The sequence below is a fragment of the Triturus cristatus genome, chromosome 6 (assembly GCF_964204655.1).
Source record: "Triturus cristatus chromosome 6, aTriCri1.1, whole genome shotgun sequence".
Classification (NCBI taxonomy): Eukaryota; Metazoa; Chordata; class Amphibia; order Caudata; family Salamandridae; genus Triturus; species Triturus cristatus.
This window is the reverse complement of record NC_140589.1, coordinates 506,838,092-506,864,567: the sequence shown is the minus strand read 5'-3', so window position 1 is coordinate 506,864,567 and position 26,476 is coordinate 506,838,092. Positions and strand designations below refer to the sequence as shown.

General features: G+C 45.0%; 2 protein-coding genes across 3 annotated transcripts in view; one reads left to right on the top strand and one right to left on the bottom strand.

Moving 5' to 3' along the window:
* B3GAT2 (beta-1,3-glucuronyltransferase 2) overlaps nucleotides 1-25,266 on the top strand; it is a 372,851-nt gene extending 347,585 nt beyond the window's left edge. Inside the window, exon 4 of the mRNA XM_085610919.1 lies at nucleotides 22,998-25,266. Within this exon, the coding sequence (XP_085467045.1) occupies nucleotides 22,998-23,084 (87 nt within the window). The 3' untranslated portion in view covers nucleotides 23,085-25,266. The remainder of the gene's footprint in view (nucleotides 1-22,997) is intronic.
* The window catches only part of SMAP1 (small ArfGAP 1), a 924,147-nt gene continuing 921,282 nt past the window's right edge, over nucleotides 23,612-26,476 (bottom strand). For both annotated transcript variants that reach the window (XM_085610917.1, XM_085610918.1), the window contains one exon: nucleotides 23,612-24,568. In XM_085610917.1, coding sequence (XP_085467043.1) covers nucleotides 24,434-24,568 — 135 coding nt within the window. In that variant the 3' untranslated portion in view covers nucleotides 23,612-24,433. The remainder of the gene's footprint in view (nucleotides 24,569-26,476) is intronic.

Sequence of the window (26,476 nt, the reverse complement as noted above, 5' to 3'; positions counted from 1 at the left end):
GACTTTGGGAGTTTTTCACTGTTAGGTAATGTAAACTTTAAACACATCTGTCTGACTTTTTTTCCAATACAATGCACCATTTCCTATAAGCCTTTAAGCCTACCTTAGGGGTAACTTGTAAGTAGTAAAAAGGAAGTTTTAGGCCTGGCAAAAGGTTTATTTTGGCAAGTCAAAATTGCATTTTAAAACTGCACTACAGGCTGCAGTGGCAGGTTTGAGACATGTTTTGCAGTGTTACTTTAGTGGGTTGCACAATGAGTGCTGCAGCCAACTTGTAGAATTTAATTTACAGGCCCTGAGCATAGGTATTACCATATACAAGGGACTTATAAGTAAATTAAACATGCCAAGTATGGGTATGCCATTTTTACTATGTTTAAGGCAGAGAGCGCAAACAAAAATGAATTCCGTAAAAATAGGAGTGTGTTAGGTCTAACATCTGTTCCCTCCCCCACCCCTAAGAGTAGAAAACAGAGAGAACTACCCACCCTACTGCGAGTGCTCATAAGCTGAAAAAACCTGAAAAGACCATCAGCTTTGGCGTGGTCAGTCCCAACACTTATTTGCAATTTGAGACAGCAAGAGAAAATTCTTATAAATGCCAATGAACTGTAGCCTCCAGCTCCATGTTTCAACTATCAGTAAAAATCTCATCTTCAGTCCCAATAATGAATATTCAGAAGTCTAATTTTTTTTTATAAATCATGAATCCCCTACATGATCATCGAACATCATCTTTTTTTTCCCAAGCATTTTTTATAGATTTTTCGAGATAGTAGCATTGGTTACATGCATTGATCCTGCTATTGTCATTGCATGTTATAACATATACTTCAATATGCATGGTTTAACATCCCTTGCAACAAACCAGGCCCCCTTGAGTTGCACTTAAGTGAATGAATGGGGAGCTCTAGATTCTGTTGGGTTCATGCAGTACGTAGCTGTTATACGGCGTATGTGATGGTGCCTATTGTCGCTGCTCTAACTGTTCATTCCCCTCTCCCTCCCTCCTTGGCGATGATCATCTGACATCATGTGACATTTATCATAAGAAGCCTTTAAACTCATCCGGCTGGTGGAGCTTTGGTCCACAAAAGAGACCACGGCCTGATTTAGAGGAGGAATCCAATGCAAAGTGCAGTAGTTTTGTGGCACAATTTCCATTTGTGCTCGAAGAGAATTGCCCACTGATTTAGGATTGTCAGAAATAAGTGAAACATGCATAGGACAAACTCATCTGCTCTGCCTGCATTTGCACAAAAAACTGGCAGCAGTCCTGCAAAAGGAGGCTCCACAAAATCTAATTTTAGTCTGCAAAATCCACTAGACCAGTGTTTACCAAACGTTGAGTCGCAACCCACCTGTGGTTTCAAACTGATTTTTGGTGGAGCATGGAAGTTCAAACAATAAATGAAGATGCCTTTAAATTGTCAGCTATTTTTCTGACAAATGCTGCTTATTTTTTTAACATGGGTATTATTGTTTACAAACTCTTCTCACTTTGTAGTCAGAGAAAGAAAAGCAAAGTCACAATCTTGCTGGGGTACAGTGTGTGGAGTGTGAAAGGAAGGGCGGTAAGAAGTTATTTTGTAACACAACAATGTATATACACGTAAATTAACTGTACACATTTAACAATTAGGAAAGCAAAAATTCAGCACTTTTTTTGTAATTCAGAAGGGTGATGACACTTTACTTGGTGATGCACAAATGATATTCACTGAAACTCGATATCCACACATTAGCATTGGTGTGTAATATAGTTTTATCAGTAACACTATATGGCTGAGAAAATTTAGTGGCCATCTCAATGGAAAATGTGCCGTCAGTAAATGACAGTGTGCTGCTACAGGATGCTTTAGTTACATTGAATGATTTCGCCCGTCTAATGTCTACTAAAAGCTATGTGGGTCACGAAAGTTGGGCGTTCTAAAAAGTGGGTCTTGGTTCTGAAAAGTTTGGGGAGCACTCCACTTGACAACTGTCAGATGTCGGAGCAAAAATATACTTTTAGCGCGAGGATACCCTTTTTGGCCAATCGAGTGTTCAATAAGGCTATAAATAAATAAATACTTCCCAAAACCGGATGGAACTTAAAAACAACAACAACGAGTGAAAAAACAATGGGATATTTTTTGGCATATATGCAACCAAACAGACAGTAAAGGTAGTGGGGAATTTGGGACTTGTTCTATTTGCCCATAAACTGCAGATCATGCCAAGAATTGCTCATGAACTTCGGATCATGGCAAGAAGTACATAAATGCGCTCTCCTCAATCGGCATGAAACTTAAATGCCAGTTATTTGGAGCTTGCTTTCCCTTCACCAGTGTTATGCTAAATGTGTGACAATTCAGCTACAAAGAATGCTTCTAGTTCACTTCAATGCTTAAAAAATAAAGACTCAGCCCCGCAATTAATTTTTTAATTTTGTGAAAGCTATAGCATGGATCTGCTGCAAGAAGCAGCAGAGAACTGCATGGTGAACATTTTTAACGTAGCAGAGGTATGGAGTACTGTACTAATGCGAGGTCAGTGGCGGTGGGTGGAACCATGTGTACAGTTTTCAGCAATGTTAAACACACTTATTTTCTGCTGTGCAATTGAATTGAAGTATGGGACTAAAGAACAAGTTACTTACCTTCGGTAGTGCTTTTTCTGGTGGATACAGTGTCTGCCTGTGTATTCCTCACCTTTTGAATAACCCCTGCGCCAGCATTCCAAGGAAACTTTTTCCTTAGCTCTCCTAGGTCGACGAGGACGTCACAATAGCACGACTCCGGTCGCTACTCCATATGACATCATCAGAGCCATAAGAAGATTTTGTCGGAGTGTTGACGTCAGTTCCACACATTTTTTCCGTGACTTCAAGGCGAACCGGTGAACCAACAACATTTCGCAAATATACACCGTTTACAAAACAAACACCAATAAACAGTATATTTTTCAAAAAAGAAAATAGACTGAAAATGCCAGACATTTCATAGCTACAAGCTACATAGCATTTCAAAGAATAAAGAAATACCAGTCATGTTATACTCAAAAATCGTTTTAGTATAGGAGGTCAGACAAAGGGGAGGCAGGTGGGTCAGTGAGGAATCCACAGGCAGACACTGTATGCAGCAGAAAAAGAAAAGCGTTACCAAAGGTAAGTAACTTGTTCTTCTGTTGGATACATCTGTCTGTGGATTCCTCACCTTTCGAATTGAATCCCCAAGCAGTCCCGCTCCCGGAGGAGGGTGTCCACCTACCTATACCAAAAAATCTTGCAGCACAGAATGAGCAAAATGGACATCCCTCCTCACCTCTGAATCCAAGCCAAAATGCTTCGCGAAAGTGTGAAGGGAGGCCCAAGTTGCTGCTTTACAGATGCCTACCACAGGGACACCTCGAGCCAAAGTTGAAGAAGATTTAGCTCCAGTAGAAGGAGCTCTAATACCTTAAGAAGGCTTCTTCTTGGCCAAGGCATAGCAGATCTTGATGAACAAATTGATCCACCCGGACAGCGTTCACTTGTGAACAGCCTTGCCTTTGATTTCTCCCACATACCCAACGAAGAGCTGGTCATCCAGTCTCAAGTCCTTGGTTCTGTCCAGGTAAAAACAGACTGCCCTCCTGAGGTCCAGGCGATGAAGTCTGTCTTCCTCCTTGGAAGAGTGAGCAGGAGGACAGAAAGTAGGCAAGGTAATAGACTGTCCCAAGTGGAAGGGAGTAACCACCTTCGGCAGGAAACCAGCTCTGGTCCTGAGAACAAACATATCTGCATAGATGGAGGTAAAGGGAGGCTTAGAACTAAGAGTCTGAAGCTCACTTACCCTCCTAGCAGAAGTAATAGCAATAAGGAAAACTGTTTTAAAAGTGAGGATCCTTAACGGACAACTATGAAAGGGCTCAAAGGGAGACCCCATCAAAAAAAGTAAGAACCAAATTTAAGCCCCACTGAGGCATAATAAAAGGAGTGGGAGAAAATTTGTTAGTGAGGCCCTTAATGAACCTCATAACGATGGGAGACTTTAACAATGAGGACTGGTCTGGCAAACTAAGGAAGGCAGATATAGCTGACAAATAGCCCACAGCACAACCCTGCTGGGCTAAAGAAAGAGAAAAACTAAGGACATCAGACAAATGGGCCCTGAAAGGGTCAATTGAACTCCCCACACACCACCTAACAAATCTGGACCATCTGCTGGAATAGACAGATTTGGTGGAGTGTCCCATGGACGATATAATAACATCCACCACATCCGGTGGGACAGAGAAAGAACTCAGGTTGCGCTGTTCAATCTCCAGACATGAAGGTGCAGGCTCTGGAGGTGTGGGTGTAGAACCTGCCCCTGCAATTCTGAGAGGAGATCTGCCCTGGGAGGGAGATGGAGCGGAGGGTGCGATGAGAGATTAAAACAGTCTGTGTAACACACCCTTCTTGGCCAATGCGGGGCGATCAATATGTCTTGGGCCCGGTCTTGGCGAATCTTCTTCAGAACCAGAGGAATCAAGGGTATGGGGGAAACATGTAAAGAAGCTGTGAGCCCCCAATCCAACAATCCAACTAAAACACGCCCCCCCCCCCAGCGCTCCCCGCATTGGATACTGGAGGCTGCAGAATAACGGGCAGTGCGAGTGGCAAACAGGTCCAACCACGGAAATCCCCACATCCCGAAAATGTGACGGACTACCTCCGGATGAAGATGCCACTTGTGATTGCTGAGTATTGCCAGCTGAGACTGTCCGCACGCACATTCAGCACCCCGACCAGATGATTTGCAATTACGCAAATCCGGTGGTCCTGCGCCCAGGACCAGAGTCGCAGAATCCGTTATCCCTGTGGCCACCGGAGAAGGAGGTTGAAAAGGCTTCCCTTGAAACAGGTTGCTTGAAACACTCCACCAAGACATCTCCGCAGCAGCATCCCTGGAGATTCTGATCACCTCCCTGAAATCTCCATTGTGTTGAAACCACTTCCTGCAGAGGCACCACTGTTTCCTCTTGTGCCAGTGCGCATGGTTGACCAACAGTATGCAGGAAGCAAACAGACTGAGCAGACGTAAGACCTTCAGGATTGGAACAGCCACACCATCCTGAAAAATTGGGATCATATCCTGAATGTTTGAAATCCTCTGAGGGGACGGGGAAGCACTATTCAGAGTAGTGTCCAGTACTGCCCCTATGAACAGGTTGCACTGTGAGGGCACCAGGTGAGTTTTGGGCACATTTATCGAGAAACCCAAGTCGAAAAACAGCAGAGTTGTTATATACAGATGAGGCAGCATCATCTCTGCCGACTTTGCCTTGAACAGTCAGTCGTCCAAATAGGGGAATACAGGAATCCAAGACCTTCTGAGATGAGCTGCCACCTCTGCCATCACCTTCGTGAAGACCCGAGGTGCGGATGTAAGACAGAATGGAAGGACCACAAACTGATAATGCTGAGATCCCACCGTAAAATTTAGATATTTACGATGCGGCTTCAGGATGGGAATGTGGAAGTACGCATCCTGTAAATCAATCGACACCATGCAGTCTTCCTTCTGCAGTGCCAGAAGAACCTGAGCTAGGGTCAATATCTTGAACGTCTCCTGTTTGAGGTAAAAATCCAAACCCTGAAATCTAGGATTTGGCCGTAAACGACCGTCCAATTTGGGGATCAGGAAATACCGGGAGTAGCATCCCTGACCCCTCTCCTGCTCCAGAACAATCTCTGTCGCACCTTTCTGTAATAGGGACTGAACCTCTTGTTGCAGAAGCCTCAGATGGTCCTCCGAACACCAGCCTTGGCGAGGAGGGTAAGGAGGGAGAAACTCCCGGAAGGGAAGGGAGTACCCATTTTGTATAAGATTTCAAACCCAATGATCTGACGTAACCGATTTCCAATCTTGCAGAAAAAGAGACACCAGACCTCCCACAGGACCAACATGCTCCAAGATGGTTAATCTAGAGCTGCTTCCCTGCAGAGCCAGTGGCGGGGACCAAGGAGGAGCCGGAGGAGGAAAAGACCTGCTGGCGAGCAGCCCCCCATGGACAACCTCTTCCTTTCGCTCTGTATGACAGATACAGAGGGTTCTGCTGCTGCTGCTGTTGCTGTAGGCCACGAAAAGGGGCCACCTTTCCAAAGCCCTGGAACTTTCGAAAACAAAAGCCCCTAGGCTGTGACTGCAAGCCTAAGGACCTAGCAGTAGCCCTGCTATACTTAAAACGCTGTGAAGCAGAATCAGCCTTGGTTCCAAAGAGCCTTGATCCATTGAAGGGAAGGTTCAACAACGTAGATTGGATGTCAGGAGAGAACCCTGACCCTCTCAATAAGGCACAACCGAAGAACCCTTCACCCTGGCAACGGAGTTAGCTGTATTCAGGCCAGACTGGATGACCCCAAGACCAGCAGCCTGGGTATCCGATAATAACTTAACAAAATGACAATGGACATCCTCAGGAAATTTGGGAATCACCTCTTTGGCAGAGTACATCAAAGCATGGATAGAACGCCCCATTAAGCATGTGGTATTGGTTGACTTTAAGGCTATGCTGGCTGACGAAAATACTTTATTAGTGGATTGCTCCAACTTTTTAGAGTCTCTATCCCCCGGAGTACAAGGGAAAGAGCTAGCAACCTGTTTAGAAGAACAAGACACTTGTGCCACAAGGCTCTCGGGTGAAGGGTGTGATGATAAAAATGCTGGGTCTACCGGGGCTACCTTATAGCATCTTGCCACTGATATAGAAACAGCAGGGGCAGACATTGGCTTCTGTCAAACATCCAAAATAGGATCCGTTAGAGCCTCGTTGAAGGGGAGCAAAGGCTCCACTGTCGAAGAAGGAGATTGCAGCACCTCTGTCAAGATATTAGATTTGCCCTCCGCTGTTGGTAATTGCAAGTCCAGGAGGTCAGCAGCCTTTCTAATTACTGAATGATAGGAGGCCACATCCTTTGGGGACGAGAGCTCCTACTCTGGAGAGGTATCAAGCCCACTGGCCTCTTGCAGCCCTGCAAAATCATCCGTGGAGTCCAAAATCTCACCCTCCTCAGCCTGCTGTTGCTCCTGAAACTTCTCTTCTTCAAGGAGTCTATGAGCCTCTCTCCTCGAATGAATTTTCTAAGCCGGCGTCGTTGGAGACAAACGCAGCACCGGAGATCTCGGAGCCGGCGTCGATGGAAGACCTTCAGACGTGGGCGGCAGCACAAACCAAAGTTGAGTAGGTGCCGATACGTAGCACAACGGCGCCAGAGAATAGTCCAACCTTCCCTCCTGACAAGGTGTCGGTGTCAAGAACCTTGGCGTCCGGAGAGGCCAAGACGGAGTCATTTACATAAAAGGAAGGAATGGAGCTTGGGCATAGTGTTGAGGAACGCCCAAATTAAAAGAAAGGTGCATCATATGGGTTTGCCGCCCTGGCAAACATAACATACATCGCATTTAGGAAATGCAATGGATCTGCACCTGGAGTTGGAAAAGGAGGATACGGAACCACCTGACCTGATGGAGAATAAGGTCGTGGAACAGGCTCTGTTCGGGGCACCGGAAAAGCCGGATCCAAGATCAGAACATCCACGGGCGGCTCTCTTCTGGGCATCGGAGAACCCCTCGGCGTCGGAGAACCCTAGGTGTCGATGTGCGCACCGGCGACACCTGTGGCAAAGGAGACATCATCTTTTCTATGGCAGCGTTGGACTGGAGACCTCGACTTTGACGATTCTCCGTCGAGGAACGATACTTGGACCTGTGTTGTCTTTTTCTTATGCTTCTTAGACGACCTCGAGGTGTTTGGAGTCAGCGATTTCGACCTCAAATTGGTCTTTTTCCGACCCCTCTTCTCCTTCTTCGCCCGGGCCATGAACAGCTTAGCCTGCCTTTCCTTTAGAACCTTTGGATTCATCCGACGGCACAAAGTACACTCTTTGACGTCATGGTCCGACGACAAACACCAAAGGCAGTCTTCCTGCAGATCTGTAACCAACATAAGGCCCCAACACTACCTACAGGGCTTAAAGGCAGGCTTCTTCTGAGCAGCCATGATCAAAGAAACAGTTTCTAGAGAACTGAAACAAAGTAGACTACACAGAAATGGAGAACTAGAAAAGACGGCGCGGAAAAAACGTCAACATGCCGACATCTTATGGCTCCGATGAAGTCATAAGGAGTTGCGAGCAGAGCCGTGCTATTGTGACATCCTCGTCGACATGGGAGAGCTAAGGTAAAAGTTTCTGTGGAATGCTGGTGCAGGGGTAATTCAAAAGGTGAGGCGTCCACAGGCAGATGTATCCCTCAGAAATTGTTTTCTGTTCATGTGTGAAGAGTTGAGCCAGTAGTCTGTATTGAGCATGGCATCAATGTTTTAACAAATAAAAATTAAAAGGCTAGAGAGAAAAATCAGATTAACCTTAGCGGACTGGTCTGATCTGGAAACCAGTTGTAGGATTTAAGTGATTTGCTAGTACTGGCTATTTCCATCTTGGGTTTTACTAAGAGAACTCTGCATGAACTTTGCAGCCATATGGCAAATCTTAGCTGGCTACCACATTGCTGAGAAAGAGAGTGTGTTATACATCTAGATCATCCAGAAATTGGATTAATGGCTAACTAACAATGGCCCAGTAACCTGTATACTGTCTGAAAACCAGCTAGGCCCACTGTTTAAGCACAAACATCAGAACAAAATAGACTGCCTGCCTTTCACTGAAGAAAATGTAGGGACAGCTACCCTGACCAGCAAATAGAACTTAGTCTGAAAGGACTGGTCATAGTACCATAGGAGACAAATTAATGTTCAGACTACTCTGCACTGAACAGCTTGTAAAATTTGATTGGCTTCGCTTTCGCCAGGTGCCAGAAGAGGCAGAGTACTCAAACAAAAAAAAGGCTGCTTCTGACTTAGACCGCCAATTGAATGTTGGAGCAAAGGGAGGACAAGGTGGCCGGTTGAATGCCATCTAGATTAGTAACTACTAGCTGGGCAACATTAGTTTTGTTGCTGGGAAGCTGCACGCACAGTGGTCGCTTTATAGAGACATGCGGGGTTTTTGCACCTGCACAGCTGTATGTTTTTGTTACAGAAACCGACGTGTTAACCATTACTAGAGACTATATTTCAAAACGTTTATCTATAGGATTCCCCAGTTGGAGCAAGTTACTCACCATCCTGACTTGTGCAAGTTTGTCATAGTAGTGTTGGACAGGGACAGAAAATATGACATTTACCATAATAAAAGTGGCCTCTTGGTGAATCTGATAATTAGAAAATGTCCCACATTTTGCAAATAGTGGCAGTTTTTACCTTGTAGGGAGACTGGGTGCATACGGGGTTGCTGCAGGCAATTTTTGTGGTAATAGAGAAATCAACAGTAAAAACTGAACCATCAGACTATAAAACATGCCCACAACCAGCTGCAAACCGACCCTCAGACTGACCTGTCAGACCAGCCCTTCTTCCCCTGCAAACTGCCTAAGGACCAGTCCGACCTTGGTCCCCACAGCTCCAAACTCATCAGAATTCAGATCGGCAGGCCCCTCCCCCCCGCCGAGCAAGAATAGATGTTCGGGGGGCGTGGCCAGCAGCATGGCTGGCTAGCCTCATCAGCCGCCCGACACTGATCCTGATGGCAATCCTGCTCTGTTAGCCACCATCCACGAACTATTTAATGTGCTAAACACTCCTGACACCTCAGACCCACGGCGTGTGCCGCTTTGGTAGTGGATATGGCGCCATGAAGAGAGAAAGCTGCGCTGGAACGGAGACGAGCCGTGGCTGCAAGATGGCCGACAGGACTCGCTAGTGGCGTAGCCCTAACCTAGGGCTGCCGCCCGCAGACCTGCAGAGGGCTGCCTGTATTCCGTAGAGCGGGTTCTGACCACAGCTCGAGACCAGTGGGGACCTGCCCCCGAGAGACACCGGAGAGCCAACGGCACTGTGGGGGAGGCTCTGTGACCCCGCGTCAGCAACAAACAAGAGACCGGGTCCGGCTGAGGAAAAGAGGTAACGGAGTCGCATCAACTCTGCAACGGTGGGTGAGTGACATCTCCCCACCCCGGTGTGAGAAGGAAGCGCCGAGTGCTACCCCCGGCGAGACCCGAGCCGGAGGCAAGGCCCCAACAGTGAGACAGCTGTATATTGGCAAGATGGCTGCTGGGCACTGCTAGACGGAGGAGTGGGCGCGCAAACACACCCAGAGGTCGGTTATTAGACCTTGGCACGCCGGACCATGGGTTTCCCAAGCGCGCTGCCATACAGAAGGTCAGGACCGGAACAGGCTGAGCGCCGCAGGAGAGGGGAGGAGGAATACCCGATATCAGCCCTCCACTGCGGACGAGGGTGCTGGCCTACGCGAACTTCCCCCATGAGCAAGGAGTGTACCAAGAAGCTGTTTGAAACACTCGACACTGGATAAGAGCCCCAGACCATAAGGTGGTTGATCCACACAAAAAACTGGACAACAAGCAAATCCTCACAGCAATAAGCAGAGACGAGGGGGGGCCCGGCTGGGTCATCCCTGGTGCGATTGCGAGGCTAAGTGTCAGACCCAGCACAGACTACATAAATAATGCTCAGGAGCGTCTAGGAACGATCAGGACGTAACTCATGCAAGGTGACCAAAAGACACTCCACAGGCTTTGAAACAGCTGCCAGAGACTGTCGGACAAGACAAGAGCTGCTCTACATCCATGGCAGACAGACACATGCCAGCAACCTCCTATTAAACTTAGCTCGTGTAGCGAGAAAGACGAGCCCCCCCATGTATAACGTGCAAAACTGCAGGTACTCCGCTCGGGACCAACCGTCCACCCCGAACAAGACTGCAGATCAACTTCATGAAATCATAACTCCTTGACACACGGAAGACAACCTACAGCGGCCAGACTTAACAATGGCAAGAGGCAAAGAACCCAAGATGCCAAAGCAGGCGAAGGTGGACAAATATACAAAAGTGCTTTCAACACAGACAGATCCGAAGGGGAGAGTATGGGCCCCCCAGACAACGCACCCATCCTTCAAGCATTCCAAGCCTCGAGAGAGGCTATTGAAGGTAAAATGTCAGAGATACGATCAGAGGTGTCTCTCCTGCGGCAGGATGTATGCAATATCGCATCCCGAGAAACTCAAGCAGAAACTCGCATTTCGGAAGTACAAGACACGACGCACAATTTCCAAGCTGACATCAAAGAGCTCCAGGCAAATATGAGAGAGGTGGTTTGAAAGGTTGACGATGCAGAAAACAGAGCCAGGAGAAACAATCTCCACTTCATTGGGATACCAGAAGGACATGAGAGCTCTGACCCGATCACCTTCCTGATGACATGGCTGCGAGAAGTTCTCCCGGGGGTAAAATTCTCCACCTGCTTCCTCATTGAGCGGGCACACAGGATGCCAAATGTGAGTCCTCTGCCGGAGCCCCCCGTGCCCTCTAATACCAAAATTTATGAATTATCAGGATCGAGACACAATACTAAGAGAATCGCAGAGAATGAGAGAACTCAAACTAGCCAACACCAAAATTATGATCTTCCCTGACTATTCTAGAGAGGTGCAGAAGATGCGGAGAACCTTCGACTGAGTAAAGGTTAAACTTAGAGCCATGCGAATTCAATACATGCTTCTCTTTCCGGCCAAGCTCAAAGTTATCTTTCAAGGCTCATCCTAATTTTTCCAAACGCCAAAAGACACCTGGACGTGGATACAAGAACGTCCTAGGCCACTGCCGGAAACAAATAGCAAGGAGACACAGCCTAGAGAGACGCTACCGCGATGGGAGCCTAGACCGCAGAGAATAAAAATGAAGAGGCAGCTTACTGGGAGACACAAAAGCCAATAGGGGCCAGACAGCTAGGGACCCCATACCAAAGGAGGAGGGTGGCCTCTGACGAAGAAGCGGGACAGGCTCAGGCCACCAGCAGAGACTCGAACCAAGGTGACAGTACTCACACAGACCACTCTGATAAAGAGTCCCTTGTGGATACAGACAGGGATCACCCGCTCCTCAAGGGCATCAACAAAGCGGAGGAGCCTGGAGTGGAGGCACAGGCGACTGATAATGAACAGCAACTGCAGCAAGATAAAGGCGGCGAAGAGTACTGAAATATGGTTGTGAGACAAGAGCAGATCGGCGACAGGTCGCCTGCAAGGAGGTCGCCCTCCCAGACTTGCTTGCGCTTAGGGGAGATTGTACGAAACACCTCTCTGACAAAGACTATATCCTTTATTGTTTTGAATATTATCTAGGGGTGTGGGGAAGGTGAAGGAGGGACCGACAGGCTTCTAGGACAACACATACCCTTAGTTGTTATGTTGACAGTTGAAGGGATAGGCGTAGGATGCGGGAGAAAGTGGGGTGGGGGGTTCAGGGATTGGGGGGGAAGTTCGGAGTTCCATATTCAATATGTTTTCAAATCAGACAACAGCTGGGCGTTTCAGGATACAGGGCCAGGAACGGTGGGATGGGGGTTGGCAAGGGAGAGTATTATTCCCCATGCGGTTCACTTAAAACACACACAGAATGCATGACACACCAGAGATTTGACATGGAATGTCAATGGATTAGGCAGCAAGATTAAGAGGGGACTAGTTAATAGATACATTAAGAGAATTAAGCCCGATGTGGTCCTCTTACAGGAAACCCATCTCCGAGGCACCCAGTATATAGGCCTACACCATGCTGCCACAGGCTGGATTCTCTCCTGGGGCGCGCGGAGTGGCCATCCTCAAAAGGAAAACTCAACCGTTCCATATAACCATGACCTGGGTGGACTTCAACGGAATCTATGCCACAGTCCAAGGTACACGGGGACGGCAGGAGATGACCTTTGTTTATGCCCAGCCACGACTGCAGCCCCAAACGTTGAGGGCAGTCGCAAGATACTATTAGACTCAGACTCTCCAACTCATATTATCGGAGGAGACTTTTATGACGTTGTGATCCCAAACTTAGACAGGTCACATTCATCGGCCGGAACTCGTGTTCCTACCCTACTTGCAGAATTTGTGAGATCACTGGGACTGACAGACCTTTGGCATCGGCACCACCCATTAGATCACAGCTACTCTTATTTCTTAGGGGCACATAAGACTTTTTCTAGGATGGACTACCTCTTCGCTCCGTCAGGGGAGATTCAGACAATAGATGAAGTGGAGTACCTGGCAAGAGGCATCTAAGATCACTCACCCCTGAGGTTAAAAGTGGGGGGGAAAAGAATGTGGACAAAGATCAGATTGGAGTCTGAACGCATGGGAGCTTTGTGACAAAGCAGTAACGGGCGCAATCAGTATGGAGACCAAGTTATTTTTCCAGAACGAGGGTTCAGTGTCCTCAGAGGCAGCCCTTTGGAAGGCCTACAAGGCAGTCCTCAGAGGCAGACTACAAGATACAATCAGTGGCGTCACTATGAGGGTGCGGGCCGCACCGGGTGACACCCTCACATGGGGTGACACCAAAAGGGCCGGTGTGCGCCTAGCAAACTAACCTTTCAGAAGGAGGAGGTGCCTGTGCGCAGCGCGCACTGTCTCCTCTCCTTTCTTTTATTTGCTTCCCTGTGAAATGGATCCAAAAAAGAAAATCACTTTTGCCGGAAATCAATGTCGTATTTTTCTGACATTTAATTCCAAAGTGCAGCATCTGGAATAAAAGTTTAAAAATATGAAAAATAAATAACTAAATAAAGTAAGACAGAGTGGTAGCAAACTGGTCAGATTGATTTTATTCACACCCAAACACATTAGCGCCACTTTTACAGAGTTTGCCAGTGAAGCGCTATTTTTGTTGTCTTGGCTTTGTTTTCCCTGGGCTTGGAACTAGTGAACCAATCCTGGAGGTACTGCAATGTGAGGATTGAAAAACAAAATATGTACTGCTGCTCTGTATCTAGGGATGTTGTCTTTTTTTTACCATACTGCTTACGTTTTGTAAGGATATAAGCAATGGCCATTGAAATGGGTCTATTCAGGGCCCTGTTGTCATGTCCTTAACTTTTCAGGCAAAAGCACTCACTGATTTCTGAACAGTGAGTGTAAAAGCGTTTAGGTAACCATGTTGTTCCTGCTTACATTTCACATGGTTTACAAAATTTTGCATTCCCTATGATTGTTTGCTTTTTCCAGGATGCTGTCACTTTTTTTTGTAGTGGGCAAAAGAACGATGGATTTAACCCAGATCTCTTGACTGGGGGAGAATGTATGCATTGTCAGCATTCCGTCCATCATTTGTTTGTTGTAACGCTTTTCGCCCTAAGTGGGATGGGTATTCCCAGACGTGGGACCCGTGCTCACTACGCCACTGGAGTCAAGCTATCCTGGCTGATGACGGCTGATAGCCAGAAACCGGTCCTAGGATGCTTGATTCCGGTCCAGGGAAGACATGGCTTGGCAGTTCGGGCTGGACTGTTCCCATGAGGCACAGGGTCAAGACTGATTTGCATATGGCCATGTCTAAACTGGGGTGGTGTAGTGGGCAAAAGAACGATGGATTTAACCCAGATCTCTTGACTGGGGGAGAATGTATGCATTGTCAGCATTCCGTCCATCATTTGTTTGTTGTAACACTTTTTTTTGTAGGCCACATATTGCTCTTGCCCAGTGCGTAATTTAAATTGAGCCGCATCCAGGTGTTTATAGCTGGCAACAATTGGGTTGTAGTTGAAGGCAGTCTGAGTTTTTCTCAGTGGGGCAGTATTGTGTTCAGTGGGGGAGAGGATGTGGCACTATGGCCAGAGCTGCTGAATTTGGAACTGGGGAACCAGGTTCAGCCTTAATAACCAGTCCGCCAGACCACTCTCCTGAGAGAGCACTATCTCATGGTAGACCTTAGAAGGCTTCGCAAGACCTTTGAAGCGCTGGTGTCTTAGCACCAGCAGGTGGACCCTAGCGGTGGCAAGTGAGGGTTAACCTTCAAGGCTTGTCCACCACTATTCATACTGAAGTTCACCTCCAGTCTTGCAGGCAGGCCTATGAAGCAGCACACCCTAGAACAACAATGACCCTGTCACTGAGATCACAGGGCTCTTGAGAAGGGCCAGCTCTAGGGCGGTGCAACCGGTGTGACCGCACCAGGTGCTGACTTTAGGTGGAGGCATCATTTTTGCAAGTATATTATGGTTTTAAAAGCACTTGCTGCCTCCTTCTTGGCCTCCAGTAATTTTCGGTAACAATAAAAATGTCATGATGACTCTGATGATTAATGTTCTTCCTAGAGAGAGATCGGAATTTTGTCTAATGGAAGATATGACTCATGGAAAGGTAGGTCAGAGGGTTAATGTACCTGCTGCAAAGAACATGTACCATGCAGATCACAAAGTGCACATAATGTAAATAGGCCAGTGGGCTACTGCTTTTGTTACTTGCAGTTTATAAGTTAAAATCCTAACATAGAACAGTGAGCTATTAACTGTCATCTACTCCGCAGCAACACAAGTCACATTTTTTATTAACTTTTGATACGTTTGAGCTACAAACAATTTATTAGTTTAAATGGTCAGATCGTGCTGCAGAGCTTGCATTATGAGTCAAATATAGCAGAGCCATTATTATTTAGAAAACATTTGCAAACTAGGATTTTTAGCCATTCATGTTTGAACTGCTGTTTTGGAAAAGGGAGAAGTGCTGATGACAGAAACTTCATGGCTCGGAGACAAATGGCTTGTGCTTCCACATTTTATCGTATTTGGGGACATTCTGTGATTAGAAGCATATCCCACTTTGTGAATACATTTTACTGTCAATAACTCATTATAACCTTAAATAATCATGTGTATCCATTGGTTGATAAAACTGGGCAGATAAACCAAACAAATACAAAAAATTGGGATATTTGCGCATTTTGGCCACGCCTCTGGCTCTGCCCACTGATCCAATCCTTGGGTTATTCCCGCCCTCTGATTCTCCGCCCACAGTTCCCCTACTTTTTTCCCCCCACTTCGATCACTGATATATCGTGTTGCTGGATAGTGGGAACACCACACCAGTACAAAGTACCATACCTATGATATTATAAATTCCAATAAACTGTTGACTAGCAGGTAGCCCACTGTACAACCTGATAAAGGAGTCATTATCACACTGTTGTTAACAGGCACATTTTGTAAATATAGGACCTACATTTACAAACGTTACTAAGGATTCTGTATGGTCCCGTTATTTGCCAACTGTGTCCACTGGCGGACTCGGTCCATGCGGTAAGTCGTGAGGGGGTGACACCATGAGTTAGCCGCACCAGGTGACACCAACCCCAGTGACGCCTCTGGATACAATAGCACGAAAATAAAGGGAAAAATAGAAAACCTAGAAGGTAAACTATTAGAATTGGAAAGCATCATCACCCCGGACAATGAGAAAGCCCTGTTTAGGCAGATTGAAGTCACGCGTAGGTAACTTTGGACTTCTCGGTCTACCAGAGCCCGATCTCAAATTCAGGCCACACAACACAGATTATATGAGTCAGAGGATAGATCAGGGAAACTCCTAGCTATGTTAAGTCAGAAGGAAAGGGAGGGAAACTGGGTAAGTCAGATAGTCGAAGCAGATACATGGCATACAACAGCAAGTGCAATAGTGGGAGCATTTGTGCGCCTCTATACTAACCTCTACAAGGCCAAGCCGATAGTAGACGAGGACTGTATAGGAGACTACCTTACTGATATAGCCATGCCCACCCTGCGACAAGAAGACACAGATGCCCTAGAGGCAGAGTTCACCTTAGATGTAGTTCAAGCCGCCATTGCAAAACAAAAATCAGGAAAAACTCCAGGCCCAAATGGGCTGCCAGGGGATTTTTTCAAACAAAACAATTGCCTACTGGCCCCCCGCCTACTAAATATGTTCTTAGCGGCAAGAGAAGAGGGAACACTGCCACCAGATCTTGGTCAGGCCACAGTGGTGGTCAAACCAAAACCAGGCAAACCCCCAGAGGACTGTGGGTCCTACCACAAAATTTCACTCTTAAACATTGAAACCAAGATTTTAGCCTACATACTTGCTGCGCGACTATTGACGATCATTACATCACTGATCCATAGGGACCAGTCTGGCTTTATGCCCAAACGAGCCACACGCCTCAACCTTTGTAGACCAGCAAACTGGTTACATACGGCAAAGGGGGAAGATACTACCCAGATACTTCTGTCACGTGATGCAGAGAAGGCTCTCGATACACTCCACTGGCCATTCGTGAGACAAGTGCTTTCAAAATTAGGCTTCGGAGGCAACTTCTAAGCATGGGTCGATAAATTATATACAAACCCCGGAGCTAGAGTCAGAGTTAACGGAGTCAAATCAGCTCATTTTCCCATTCAGCGAGGGACTCGACAGGGCTGCCCGCTGTCCCGTTTGCTCTTTGCACTCGTGCTAGAACCATTAGCATGCTTAATTAGAACACATCCAGAAATAAAGGGATTTCAGGATGCCGAGGGACAGTTGATGGATGAACAAATCCCTCTTTACGCAGATGATATTTTAGTCTAAATAACCGACTCCGACACAACACTCCCCATTTTATTTAACCTAGTTAAAGAATATGGTAGCCAGGCAGGATACAACATTAATTGGGGGAAGTCAAACATATAACCAATCGGCGGCCCCATTGACACACATATTATACCTGTGCGTCTTGAGACACTCGACACTGGAGAAGAGCCCAAGACCATAAGGTGGTTGATCCACACACAAAACTGGACAACAAGCAAATCCTCACAGCAATAAGCAGAGAAGTCATCCCCGGAGCGATTGTGGCGCTAAGTGTCTCAGAGACGGCTTAAAATATTTAGGACTATATATCTCCACCAATGAGACAGACTGCCTCGCCCACAACATCCAGCGAGTCCTAGCGGAATTCCACGAGGATGTTGTCAGGTGGCGACGCCTTCCCCTGACAATACTCGGAAGAGCAGCCATGTATAAAATGATTACGTTACCTAAACTATTATATATCCTCCAAAACACATACTACAAAATCCCAGAGGTAATTTTTCAGGTGATAAATGACGAAGTGCTCACACTATTATGGGACGGTGGCCACCCCCGAGTAGCACTACAAACGCTGCAACGCAGCCAATACAATGGGGGAATCGCACTGCCAGATATCTGGGCATACTATAGAGCAGCACACCTCACAGTATTTAATGAATGGGGACATGCACCCAGACATCATCCCACATATGTCCTAGAGAGCCTCCAATTCCGAAAACACTCATCAATATTACATATACGGGGGCCATGGAGTGCAGTACCTGTTGCCAGCAACACAGAGGGTGATTGAAGCATAGAGGGAAGCGGAAAGGCAGCAGAAATGGGAGAAAAGATTAACTAGGTCCACAGCCCTTTGTGAAGGTAAGCGACTACCGGAACTGGCGAAACTACGGGGGTTCAAAGGATGGGACACAATCGGGATCATCACACTGGGAGACATAATAAGGCAAGGAGACCTGATAACCTTTGCAAAACTCCAAACTGAAAATAACCTGTCAGATAAACAGCATTATAAATGCATTCAGCCTGGAGAATGCAAAACCCCGACGACATAGATATTCTGGAGTATGCTCCGTTAGAAGGCTGACTGCTACAAGAGGAGATACCAGAAAAAGCAGTCTCCTGGACATATAAGACCCTGATAAATAATATGCCTGACAAACGACTAATACTTAGAAGCAAATGGGAGGAAATTACAGATACTCTGGAAGACATAGACTGGGAGACAGCCCTAATGCACCCCAGAAAAGTGGCGATTAAAGTTAGGTTGCGAATGATCCCGTTTAAAATACTGCATAGGGTGTACTATGGTAGGGCGAGACTCCACGCGATGGGCAGAGCAGAGATGCCAGAATGCCTGCGCTGTAAAATGGAGCAGGGCTCCTATGTACATACTCTATGGGAATGCCAACAAATATGGAGATACTGGACACGGATAATACAAGAACTGAATAACATGGTAGAAATGCAAAGTCCGATAGACCCCAAGTACGTTCTCCTAGGCATACACGTGAACGTTGACATGCCCAGATATGAACTCTTGCTGAGTAATTTAGGACCCATAGAGGCAAAACGGGACATAGCCAGATATTGGGCGAGAGCGGAAATCCACACCATGAAAGAGTGGCGGGCCTGTATGGACATGTACATGGGGGCAGAAAAAACGGTATATAAAGCAAGGTAGTGCCCTAGGAAGTTCCGGAAAGTCTGGCAGCCATGGTTGAGCTATTATAACTTAGAGATGGAGGAAGAGGAAACAAATACAACACAACTCATTACACGGGGACATGAAGGCGTTGGCTTCATACTCCAGAACCCACGAACACTTAAGAGACATGAGACACACGCGGAGGGAATGGGGCAGGGGAACTACGAAGAAGAATTGTAATAATGTGAACTTTGTATCCTTACCAATCATGATCGCCACCTACTGTATTACACAGATGCTATGTGAGATATATCTGCTGATTATTGTGTTTTGTTTTCTCGTATAATAAAAACAGTTTAAAAAAAAAAAAAGAATAGATGTTCGGCGTTCAATGAAGCCTCAAGTAGGAGAATGAAACTAAAGGGGAGATTACCCCTTCAACCCATTACCCAAACTGAAATTAAGTAGTGGAAGCCCAACAGTCTCACTTTACTTTAAGAACACATTCCCTATGCTCTTAAAAAGCTGCAATCTGCCCTTTCCTTATGCAGACAGGTGTACCTGAAGCTGCTACTAGAGCGCCCATCATTCAGAACTAGGCACTTTCTGTAGCAGTACACAGTACCTTCAATTGGTACTAGAGGTCCCTTGAGCCAGAAACAAGTGCTTGCTGTAGCAGAATTCAGTACCTTAGGTCAGTGTGGTGTTCACATATGAATCAGAATATTCACTTTACCATGTCTAATAATTTTATCTTGCTTTGCATATCCTAAATAAACATTCCAGTGCAGGGTTATAAAAGAGGTTGTCATTATCGAGACTGAGTTTTTAAATCACCCCAATATATATAGAAAACACTTGTATGTACAAACTACCGACATAGAGAGAGCATCTCTTTAGATATTTCTGTATATTGTGCAAGGCAGAAGGCAGCAAATGGAAGACAGCGATGAGCAGGGATGGGTGAACCAAGATAGGTGAAGCGGAGATGACGGGTGAGGATGTGGAGAGAGAGAGAGAGAGAGAGAGAGAGAGAACGGGTGAGAGGCGAAATGGTGTGGGAAGGAGAGAACCATGACAGTGTTGAGGTAGGTAGGAAAATAACACAGGAGATTGATGACAGAGTGAGGGAGGAGGGGAATGTGCGACATGAGTGTTGAGGAGAAGGAATCCCTGACAGTGAGGGAGGCGGGGATCAACTTTAATAATAGGATGGAGGGGTGGGAGGAAGAAATGCAGAGGGAGCGAGGGGAGTGGTAATGCTGAGACAGTAAAACACGAACGCAATGATGGCAGAGAAAGGGAATTCAAGCAGGAAGAAAGAAAACATAGAAAGAAGTAACAAATAGACGATAATGCAACACAGACAGTGACTATGGGTTTAAGAGGGGGCGAAGAAGAAAAGAAAGTGGAAATGCAAAGAACCTAATTGAGGGTGGCGATGCAATTCTTCAACACGTATCACAGATACCTAATGGGAGTAGTAATGGGACAATGTATTCTTCCACGAAATGCCATGGGTTTGATGGACAGCCCATCCAACCAATGTCAGCCTTGAAAAGTATATCATATCCAAAGCTTGAAGGGGGCTGACCCAAAGTCTGTGTTTTTCTCTGTACTCCTTTTTGTATGTATATACTATGTAAAGCATTGGTAACATAAGGTCTTCCACAAACTAAAAGCAGTCTGTGGGAAGATGTGAAAAAGAGGGATTAGACTCCAGAAAACCATTTTGCGAGCCAAAAAGGTTCCCAAACAAGGAGGAGCACATGAATAAGGCACACACGCCCTCAAGCAGAAAGCTCATCCCAGATGATGAGAAACTGCACACAATAGTACCTCAAAATGCACAAATTGGTGGGAAATGAGAACTACCATCAACCAAAAAAGGGAAAACATTTAAACACCACAGATCTGAGAAGGATGCTGGGAGAGGTTCTGCAAAAGTCAAATAGAGAAGTAAGGAAGCCTTAAACTCCCAAACTCGCAGTGGATCCCCTCCCTGGGACCACCATAGAATAAGACCTCACTCTACTGTCTTGATAAGGCACAAGACCACGAAATGTAGAGAGGAACTGTTCAGTAGAACAAATTGTCCGCAATAGCACAGAATAGAGTACTTGCTACTGTCATCCAAAGGAGCAGAGAAGGAACCCTGTAAACGTGGAGTGCCATCTGAAAGACATTTCCAAATTGGAATTTCAGCCCTGCTACAGAGTAACAGCCTTAAGGTCAGTCCTGTTCAGGGGGACCTGTAGAGGACTGGCTCAACCAATAAAGAAACTCCTCCAAAATGCAACAAAAAGTAAAAGAAGAGTAGGGCACACAATTTCCCCAATCCTCTCTCACCAATGATTGCTACGCTTTTAATAGGCCTGGGTGGCAAATTCCGTTCCGCTTGCAGAATTTGCGGAATTTGGGTAATTTCGCGTTCCGCGGAGAATGCGGAATTGCCCAAAATTCTGCGATATGCGGCTTCACGGCATTTTTTGCTTGTTCGCTCTTTCAAAATGCGTGTTCGCAAGATATTTCCCACCGAGCACGCAAACAGCGTTCACGAACAGGAAAAAAGCATCGCGAACGGGCGGAACAAGCAATTCCGCGTGTTCGCGGAACTGCGTGCTCGCTGAGATTTTTTACCGTTGAGCGGAGCTGTGCGTAGCGCGACTACGCACATTCTGCCTGCCCCTAGCTTTTAACTAGAAGGGGCTGAAAAGAGGCTCTAAATGCTAACGCTCTAACATAATTGGAGTAAGGGGAGCAAGCAGGGACACTAACTGAGGAGTCTGAGGCAAGGAAGACAAATTCAGCACTCAACACTGAAAGATCCAGGAAGGTCCAAGACAGAACTAAAAGAAACTCCCCACTCAGAGGTGTTTTTCTGTGTAAACTAACGGTCATATGCTATTTGTGAGGCAGTAAACCATTTTTTTTTCTAATGCTAATTTTGCTGTACGGTGATTTAAAAAACGCATTTGATTTTAGCACAGCAGTAACATATTTGTGATTGTGTGTTTAGTAGTAGAGTTGCTGTAAATAATATGTTTTGTTGGGTCACATTTATTTCATTGCCATGGTGCTTGCGTGTTTGTGTGCGTGTATTTTTATTTTTTCAGTGGTTGTGCACGTTTCAGTCACAACCATAACTCTGTAACTGTTTTGTTTTTAAGATTCATATAGTAGAACCTTTTCTTATGTTACTGCACTTTTTGTAACCATTTCTTAAAAGCCTTTTGTCGAACATTATTTGTGGTCTGGTTTCATAACCATGATGATATCCCCCAAACCTCTCTGCAGAGCTTTACCATGGTCAGGGGTACTAGGATTATGAAGTAAGGATATGTAAATTTTGGTACAAGATTATGCGCTAAAAAAGACAAATGATGTGGCACATTATATGGCAGTATTATTTTCATACAGTTGAGCTAAAAACAATATTTTTGGGAAATCTGCAAATTGTGTGACAAATCTTGCACATCCATAATTATGCGGTGGATGTGCAAGCAGAGAATCACATTAAATTACTAGCCTTATCATTTTCTGTTTGTTTATCAGCAATTAATTCAAGAAAAGTAAACCTAAACATTTTAATTCCAATAAGTGTCAATTGTTAGTTGCATTTTGAACAAAACTGCCCCAAAATAAAAATGTACTATAAAATAAATATTGGCCAAAACAGGTAATCTGGTCCTATATTGCCTTCAAAGAGGTTCTGGCGACATTTATAAACCACTCGACCTTTGGTCTCATGGTTTATGTTCTCACCAAAACCCATTGATGGCATCATTGATCCATATTACACAGCTACGCATTATGTATGTAGAATAAGTGTGCATAACCTTACTAATGACAGCTGAAAAACATTTGTAAACAATACTGCTGTAAAACTGATAACATTTTATTTCGTTCACAGATTCTTGTATGGCACACCCGTACAGAAAAAGTAAACCTGGGTAATGAACCAAAATATCACCGGGACTCGGTGAAAATTGAGGTGTGACCTACAAATCAAGTAACATGGAACAAAACACTGGATTCCAAGGAAGAACGTCGAGTTACCGTTGGCTAAAAGGAAACAAACATTCTATGACCTGCTGCTGTGCACTCACCTTTGCCATTTACCTGATAGACTATTTTCCAAAACGTGTCAGAGAACTAAGTACCAACAGCTTCAAGTAACTTGGATGGTGTCAAGCTATGTGTGTCTTGTTTTACCTTGTTTTGCATGTTTGAAAAAAATATATGGATAACTGGATTTTTATACATTCTGCACTGATTTGAATACAGTCCGTAAACAACTACACCAAGGGAACATTTTTAAAATATTTGGTTACGTTTTATTTTTGTTTTACCAATTGTTTTGACCTGGTTTTAGTACACCAAGCGCTGGCTGCCAAAGTACAGTTTTCAAGTTGCAGTGCATCGTTGACATTAAAAGTTTATCTTTGCAGTATTAAACTACTAGCCCCTTTGCAGAGGTTCAAACAAAACCTAAATGTGATATGCACACATACACACACGACAGTATATGGATTTATCTCTTTAATACAGGGAAATAACATCTCATCATACTAGGCACCATAAAATGTAAACACAATTACCATTATAAACCTGGATATACCTTCAAATACAAGAAAGTATATTAGGGGTATTGCAGAGTTACACAGTATGCCCTTATTTACCATAATTGCACTATGTAAACAAGTATAAAGCCAATTTGCATATTGTATCACTAGATTTTTTTGGGTCACATTTTCCCTGTGATATTAAAGAACAAACAGAGCATTTCTAGTAACATCCAGGTTTATATTCCTTTTACTAGTTGTGCTTTCCATAAAGCACATTACAGTAACATCACAATGCAATGAATAATCAACCAAAAGATATTTGATACACTAGAAAAAGAGGTTCAAATATACATGTACATTCTGTTCATAAGATTACACATTTGTTCATACATTATTATCTATACTGTTTTATTAAAGGAAGGAGAATGAGGGCAAGATTTACTATAGTTAGATATATTACTACCATGATAGCTAATTCCCTTAAATGCCAATATAAGATCTAGAATTTTGACAATAAAACTGACTCGTGTTGGTCAAGCATCGATGCTGAGATATGGTTCATGAGATCAAACATACTAGGCAAAGCTCCCAGTCAGATAGAAATATTTTCAAACTCTTCTTCACCACATCAAATGTAAGCAATAGTCTCACAAAGTCAACAAGGTAACTTTTCGATATTTATAACTGGTGGGAAAATAATATATACATGGATAAAAGAGGGGTAGTGATTGTTGCATCTATGTAAGGAATGTCAGATGTATGCCCTGGATGATGACCACATTCATTTCCATAGTTGTGTGCTGAGAGTCTGGCCCGAACCACTGCTCGCCCATCCTCCAACGGTGTTTGCTGGCTGGCCGAAAGGGATCATATTGCTTGGACCATTGAGGTTCATTCCACCCATCTGCTGATTCACCTGTGAAGCACATGGACACCTTAGCATTTAAGGAGAAGCACAAGGAGTTCAACAACTGTAAGCAGCAAAAGACCATAAATAAAATAGCAATCCCCAATGTACTTATGAAATCTAGAGAAATGATACAACAACCGATGCAAATGTATGCAAAATGGTAAAGAAGTACACCGAAATCGAATCAACCATATGTGACGGCGAAGCTGCAGTTTTCTTTATTGAAGATATATGAACATCAGCGACTGCAGACTGATTTGGGTTTATGAAAGAAATAACCTAAGCCTGTCATGCTACATAAAGGACTTGACAGCACGTCTGATTTTAGATCTTCCAGAATTTTTATGAGAACATTTTATTCAATACACTTTGCTTGATCTGCAAGTATAATCTGTAGAAAATACTTTATGTGTGGGAAAGTAATGGAAACAGCTTTGTCACTTTTAGTTCATCCCCTCTTAGAACCTGTGCAGTCCATGTATTGTGGCTTTACAATTTTGAAAAGCGAAAATAAACAGCTGTTACAAATCGTGAAATGGAGATGAAAAGACTGAAGGTACTTCAATACTATGTTTTTAAATTCGAAATTATATTCAGGATGACCGTTCCGCATAAACTTTTAGATATTTCTCACGCTTTCTTTCTATCCTAATTCCTTAGTCTCTTAATATTTTTGTGTTAATCAATAAAATTAGACTGCACTACTATTTTTCAGATTGATTTTTCTTTTCTGTATATGCTTTCTTTTCTGATTTATTACTGGACCTTTATCAAAGGTGCTTAACATAGCAAGAAACAACAAACGGTACAATGCATGTAGAAATTAGGTATCTACATAGGTACTACAAGGTTACAAGCAATTTACTATAGGCAATAAATGTTCCTTTAGTCGCTTCCTAGAAATAAAAAGAGTGGGAGCAGAATGGTTAGAAATCTGGGGCTGCATTATATACACAGTACACTTTCCCAGTTAGCACCATGGCACACCTATAAAAAGGTGCGCTGGGCGCAAAAAGGTAAAGTGCTCCTTGTTTTGCAGAATGCGCTGCCCCTACGGCAGGACCAAACTTGCACTGCCATGGGGGCAGCACAATCAAGTAAAATAGGAGTGGCTGCTTCAAAGTCGCTCCATGTTTCATGGTGCAGGCAGCATGCCTCCTGCACTTTCAAGAGAGGAGAGAAATCTCCTTGCAGGTGGATACAGTGAGTGACTGCACCCACCTGCAGGGGTGATGACTGGTGTGGGGGTCATTGGGGCCCCCTTTTCCCCCTCCAGGGAGCTGCTTTTACCTTTCCATGGTACACTTTCAGTGAGCCTGACAAAGGCATAATTGCTTCTGCGCCCCCATCAGTAATACAGCGTGGACGCAGAGGCAAAGTGGTTCTCTCATTTGCATGGGGCCACATCACGTGCAAATGAAGGAACGCCTTCTCATAATCGCGCTGGCACTACATGCTCACGAGCGCTATCAGTGTTACAGAAGCGGGTGGACAAGTGCGTGCACCCCCATCTGAAATACAGTTGTGCCCTTGGGGTGCACCAAGTGGGAGCACATGCCCGTTGCGCCCACAGGGCACAACGTACAATACGGCAGCAGGAGGTTATTCCAGAGATAACAAGCAGGAGGACTAAAGGAATATAAGCGCCAAGACGCACATGAAGGTCAGGAAACGGAGAAGGAATTGTGAGTAAAAGGAATGAGTTGGGGTGCATGCAGATATGAAAGAACATATGTAAGATGGAGCAAGTAAATGGAGGCACTTAAAAACTATGCAAAGATAACAGAATCTGAACTGATATGTAAGAGTTAGTCAACAAATCGGAGCAGCACAGGAAAAAACAGGAGCACCATAGTCAAAAACATATATTGGAGCAGAGTAAGCAGGTATTTTGAAATGCCAACATGTAGTGAG